The sequence below is a fragment of the Echiichthys vipera genome (assembly GCF_963691815.1).
Source record: "Echiichthys vipera genome assembly, chromosome: X".
Classification (NCBI taxonomy): domain Eukaryota; kingdom Metazoa; phylum Chordata; class Actinopteri; order Perciformes; family Trachinidae; genus Echiichthys; species Echiichthys vipera.
In genome coordinates, this window is record NC_139825.1 from 22,713,959 (window position 1) to 22,719,605 (window position 5,647).

The window sequence follows — 5,647 nt, forward strand, 5'->3', positions numbered from 1 at the left end:
CATATATATATATATATTGGCCTGAGTAAGACTGAAACTTCATCAAGGCATGGAAACCATATCAGTATTGATATATAGTTACATACAGAAAAGAGATTTGTGTGCTAGATTCCTTCATTTCGTTTAATTAATTAAATGGCCATATATATATATATATATATATATATATATATATATATATAGCGATACATGGTTACGTTACTGACCTTTTGTCCCTTGTGAAATACGAAAGCAGCTTCAATGTATCTCACAAAACATCCTCGACCTTCCAGGCACAGAAAACACTAAGCACATGAGGTTCAAGGCCCGCTTGTACCTTTTGACTGTACCAAATCAACAGCAATAACAGCATGATATTGAAAGTCATGAATTAAAAATCATATCAAAAATAAGCTCTACAATGTTGAATTTTGCCCACAATCTATAGTCAGAGATACAGTTTTTACATAGTAGTACAAGTATCTCGGTTGTGATAGCTATTCCAACATTACCAGTAACTGAATACAGTGCACACACACATGTGTTAAGAATACATAGTAAGTTCAAACGAGAGAAAAAAATTAGTAAAAGCAGCAGTTTGGGGGTTGTGAGTGTCCAGTTTCACCATTTTTTCAAGTAGTTTTTGCTCATGTACAGTAGAGTTCTCTGCTACTTCCCCTACAACTTTTCAAACTAAATCCACATGTGCTTTCCTCCTGGTGTGACAGTCCCAGTCTGAGTCTGATACATTTGTATTGTCAGCTGCAGAGCTGTCCATGCTCCTAAGAAATCTCCCTACACAATGTGAGTCCATGAAAGCGGGCCGCTGAGGCAGGAGATAATAATGTGTGGTGCTGGCCTTCTTGCCGTTTTCCATAACAGGGAGGATGCATGGGGAGCCCTCACTGTTCTGTCTCTGTAAACCCCGACAGCTCACATACTTAGGATCCGGTGCAAAGCTCTGGGTTGGAGGCATCACTCCATTAATGTATGTTGGGAGGCTCTTTGGGCTGGGGGTGCGGGAGCTGCCTCTGGAAAAAGGTTCCCTTGGGGGCACCTTGGGTGGTTTGTCCTCATCGCTGTACGCCCCAGATGAGACCTCTGCTGACCAGCGGCGGTAGTCTCCAGTCTTGTTTATTCGTGGAGGGATAGGGGGTGGCACTTCAGGCTTATCCATACTTTGGGTGTGCCGTTTGTGGCACGTGAGCCGCAACAGCGAGGGCTTGTTAAAGGAGCCAGCTGGGCCAGAGTGTGAGCGTCGCAGTCTCCTCTGAGCTTTGTCCTGCTGTCTCTGACAGACCGCTGGGTCAGGTGGGGGGTCCTGTCGCTGCTGCTCAAACTGTTCCCGCACTTCCTGCGGGGGATGTGTGTGATGCTGCTGCTGGGGATGCCTCGGGCTTTGCGGTCCTAATGATGGCCCGTCATAGTAAGCATAGTTAATCTGGCCACAGTCCCTGAAGCTCCTTCGACTAGGGACTCCATATCGAAAAGGAGACGATTTGACACACTGATCAGACACCAGGCAGCGGCTGTCGTCCGTACTCGTGAAAAATTCTACCTCACTGTCCATAGCCTGCTCAGGGGAGATGTCTGTGTGTGGAGGGATGGGGGGCAGAGGCCTGGAGCATCTGCCTGGCGTCTGTGGGGGACTGCTGCACTCATACACCGAAAGCCTCTGGAATGAAGGGACCACCTGGTCGTCATCAGCAGGACTTGGGGTGGATGGTTCAGCACTGCAGGACAGGAAGAGATGGGAGGGCCGGGATTTCTTTGGAGGTAATCTATGTGAGCTGGGACTGTGTTTATGTCCTGTCAGAGAGGAAAAATGAAAAAAATAAAAATAAAACATCACATTAATGACACACTAGTAAATCACAATTTACTACTACTATGGACTACTAGCTTTCTCTGCATTTCTGGAAAACCACTTACTGAATCCAATATGTAGCAGATGATTCAAAGGAACACATCCAATGCAGCATTTGTGAATTTCAGACACTACACTGTGCAGATGACAGATTCATGCACTTACTTTCATGACTTAGAGACGGTGGAGGTGGCCCTTTATGCTGGGCACGAGAGCTATGATCTGAGTGTGTAGTGTCCATACTGAAGTAGCTGTTAAAAAAAAAAGAAAATTGAGATCAGTACCAGTTTAAATAGTAACATTTCTGACTGTTACTGACCTGAACACTCACTTGTCCAGCTCATGGCGATAGCTCCAGGAGGGTTTGGATCCAGCCATAATGTGACAGAAGCTGCCCCTCAGAAAGGGGTTTTCTATGGGAAAAGAGATCACCTGGGCAGTCAAGCCCACTGTGGACATGCTCCAGGCACACTTGGGTCGCATCAAAGTCAGGAAACACTCAGATTGCCCGGCTGGCTGCCCCTGCTTCTGGTGTACCTGTAACACAGCCAAGACATAGCCGTGAATGGCGGTGAAAGGAGGTTGAAAGTAAAACAGATGAAGAGAAACAGAACATGTGGTAGAACACTGACAAACACTCTCTGAAAGCAGGGCCCACATCCTCTACTGAAGCCAAAAAAGAAAGAAAGTCCTGATATTAGAACACATCAAATGTCCCCCTTTCTGCTGCCCACCAAACCAAATATTTAGATATGGCCAGCCTTGTGCTTGTGAATCTTTTCCAAGACAAGACAATCACCTATGACAGAGGAATGAAAAAAGCTCAGTTTTACAAGATTTTAGGTTACTTTTGTTCCAACAAATGTGAGGACAGGGCGCTCTCTTATATATAATGTATATATATAATTATATATAAGTATTTTACAAAGACGGCAGAAAAGCAGTAGATAGACCAACAAAACTAACAAAGATCTTGATGTGGAAATGTTGCTATAATGCGCAGATTGTTTTTATGCTTGTTCTTCAATTCTACTTTATTCAAATTCTGGCCTAGAGTAGATGAAAGTTAAAGTTTTATAAAGTGGAAAACGGTGCGAGCAATTGGTGCTTCAGTTTTGATTTATTTGACAGTGCACCTAAAACATTGATAAACAAATGCAATACAATTGTAATTTTCACCAGCTCACTGAATGATCTTTAGATTTCAGCAATAGCTCTATATAAGCCTAAACTCAACATAGCAATCACTAAACTCATTAACCAACTTTCAGACTTCTGTGTCTACAGACTGTGCCCAAACTCTTTATACGTTTACAGTTTATTTTAAACTTGACTGTGCTGTGCCCCTGTGCTGCAATCTCGCTTGTCGTGAACAGCAGAGGAAGGGGCTCCTCTAGTTACCAGAGATATACCTGATGTTGCAAGAACTTCTTAAAGTCAAATGACCTGAATGTTCGTGTCAGGGCTGAGTAAATAATGTGTACAATATTCAGAGGGGAGGAATCCCAGCAGCGTATCGATATTTCTTGGGTCAGCAATACACTTGATGCAAAATTAGATCCTTTTTTTTTGCCTCCCACTGGATTAACCTGTTCAGTTATGTCACAATCTCTGGAGACATCAATTAATAAATTATGTTGAAGCATGCAGAGCCTTGATGTTTTCAAGCAAGCGTATCATGGGTAACTATAGGTGTCTCTGTTGTACACCATGTCTGAGTTCACTGACACCAGCCATGCATTGTTGCAGCAAATCTTCTAATGACTCCAGCACCCTATCAGAAGTCTTTTTTTTCAGAATGCAGCAAAACAGGTGCATCCATCAGCCTAGTGGTCATTGCTTCTGGAGACCACAAATGAGAGAAACACTGTCCTCCTTATAATGTTGGAGTGATGACTGAGAAGAACACGGCCCTCTTGTTCCTGGTCTCCTATGAGCCATATTTATGTGCTGCCCTGACAGCTGCTGAGAAACAAAGCTCTAAAACAACAGGAAGCCTGGGGCATTTGCATGAGCCAAACTGCCCAACAAGGCATGCACTCCCCATGCCCAGGGCCGTCGATTCGGTTCGGCGGGGAAGGGAAGCAACATGATCCTCGATAATGAACCCAGGGGGCTTGTGCTTCCTTTTGCAACAGGTGCAAAGACAGTTCATCCTGGCAGTTAACCATAGGAGCATTTACAGGCAGCAGGATTAAACAAATGATGTGTAGTCTTGCAGATCTTTAACCCTCTTAAGAAGGGATTTTTTAACTCACTTAATGCCGATCATTTGGCCAGTGAGTCTAAATATGGTCACATGTGGCCTTTCTGTTTATACAATAGGTGGACAGGCTCAGTGTGAAGACAACACAAGGCCCATGGGTGCTGGAAAGGACGAGGCCTGGTGTGGTTTGCAGTGATATAAAACATCAGGAGATAGCTTGCTTTTGATTCAGGATCATATAGTCTCTCACACACGGTCACACACACGGTCACACACACACACACACACACACACACACACACACACACACACACACACACACACACACACACACACACACACACACACACACACACACACACACACACACACACACACACACACACACACACACACACACACACACACACACACACACACACACACACACACACACACACACCTTAAAAGGAGGAGTTCACACCCCGCTCATGACACCCCTGCAGCGGTTTCCGAGCAACCATACCCGCTCTACCTGTGCGGCAAGCAAACAGCGCGCACACCCCCTCACTTTACCGGATTGAGATAATAATGGTTAAAAGCCCTCTAGCAGGCAGGTGACTCACACCACAACACACGACACAAGTCAGCTATCTGGCAAGGCCAGGTAATGATGATAGGCTACAGAATGGATAATTTCCCTTCAGTTAAAGCAGAAAATATACCAATACATAGGTCTAATTGTAGACCACACAAATTAATCCAACCAGATTATAGGTTTGCAATAAGACAAGAAGTTATATAAGGATCACAAAGTTTGTATTTATCATAACAGATAGACATAGTACTAGGTGACAATTGTGTTCCCTACTTCTATTTTTTGTCAGAACATTTAAATCCTCCTAATATCGGCTTAAAGGCGAGTTGCTCCACAAACTAGCTTATATAAAAAATACAAAAGAAAAAATAAATACAAGTAACAGGAGCTGAAGTTGCATCAATCAGTGGTGTATGTCTGACGTGCTGGCACCAACATACAAAACAATAGACAAGACATAGGCTCTCAAAGCAGCCGACAGCAGACATTTCAAATCACTTTCTGAACTCACCTAAATAACTATGCAGTTCTCCTCCAGACTCACTCCTATGGACTCCTTTTTTGGAGGAAATATAGCTCCTCGATTTTGATGTGAGTCTGTGATCTTTTAATGGGACAGGAAGCCAGCGAATAGGTGGCGCTCCGGCTATACTGTGACACTTTTAGATAAGTCTACTATTGTAGTGTAATGTCTTATAAGCTCCACCACACGAGAGACGCACTGGCTCCGCCTTGCACACTTGCCCTTAAAGGCGCAGTCTTCATTTTCACCAAGACTCTCTGCAGTGCTGCCTGCGTGCAGCAGGACAGGCTGAGTGCATATGCAGAATCACCCTTGAACATATATACAGGTCTAATTTAAGCGTTAAAGTTAACTTGATGTGATCAAAGTCTGCTTTTAACCTTAGAGGAGGACGCAGCAGGTGTGAACACAAGGATGCAGTCAGCTGATAAACTGGTCCAGTGGGATGGGGGGCGGGGGGGACATGCAGGATACAGTAAACACCTCAACAATTAG

The 5,647-nt window shown here is 44.2% G+C and overlaps 1 protein-coding gene across 1 annotated transcript; it reads right to left on the reverse strand.

The window, feature by feature from the left end:
* Window positions 1–237: 237 nt before the first annotated feature.
* errfi1a (ERBB receptor feedback inhibitor 1a) lies at window positions 238–5,275 on the reverse strand. The gene is made up of 4 exons (XM_083938524.1): window positions 5,141–5,275; window positions 2,178–2,383; window positions 2,012–2,097; window positions 238–1,788 (listed from the first exon to the last, which is right to left on the reverse strand). Exons 2-4 carry the CDS (start codon window positions 2,327–2,329, stop codon window positions 668–670), a joined length of 1,359 nt encoding a protein of 452 aa, XP_083794650.1. The 5' UTR covers window positions 2,330–2,383; window positions 5,141–5,275; the 3' UTR covers window positions 238–667.
* Between the last annotated feature and the right edge of the window lie 372 nt (window positions 5,276–5,647).

What these genes read in the sequence shown, in the direction of transcription:
- errfi1a (XM_083938524.1), bottom strand. Translation starts at nt 2,329, where the DNA reads ATGCGACCCAAGTGTGCCTGGAGCATGTCCACAGTGGGCTTGACTGCC. An exon ending in TATCGCCATGAGCTGGACAA is followed by an intron (nt 2,098 to 2,177) that starts GTGAGTGTTCAG and finishes TTTTTTTAACAG; the next exon opens with CTACTTCAGTATGGACACTA. An exon ending in ACCGTCTCTAAGTCATGAAA is followed by an intron (nt 1,789 to 2,011) that starts GTAAGTGCATGA and finishes CCTCTCTGACAG; the next exon opens with GACATAAACACAGTCCCAGC.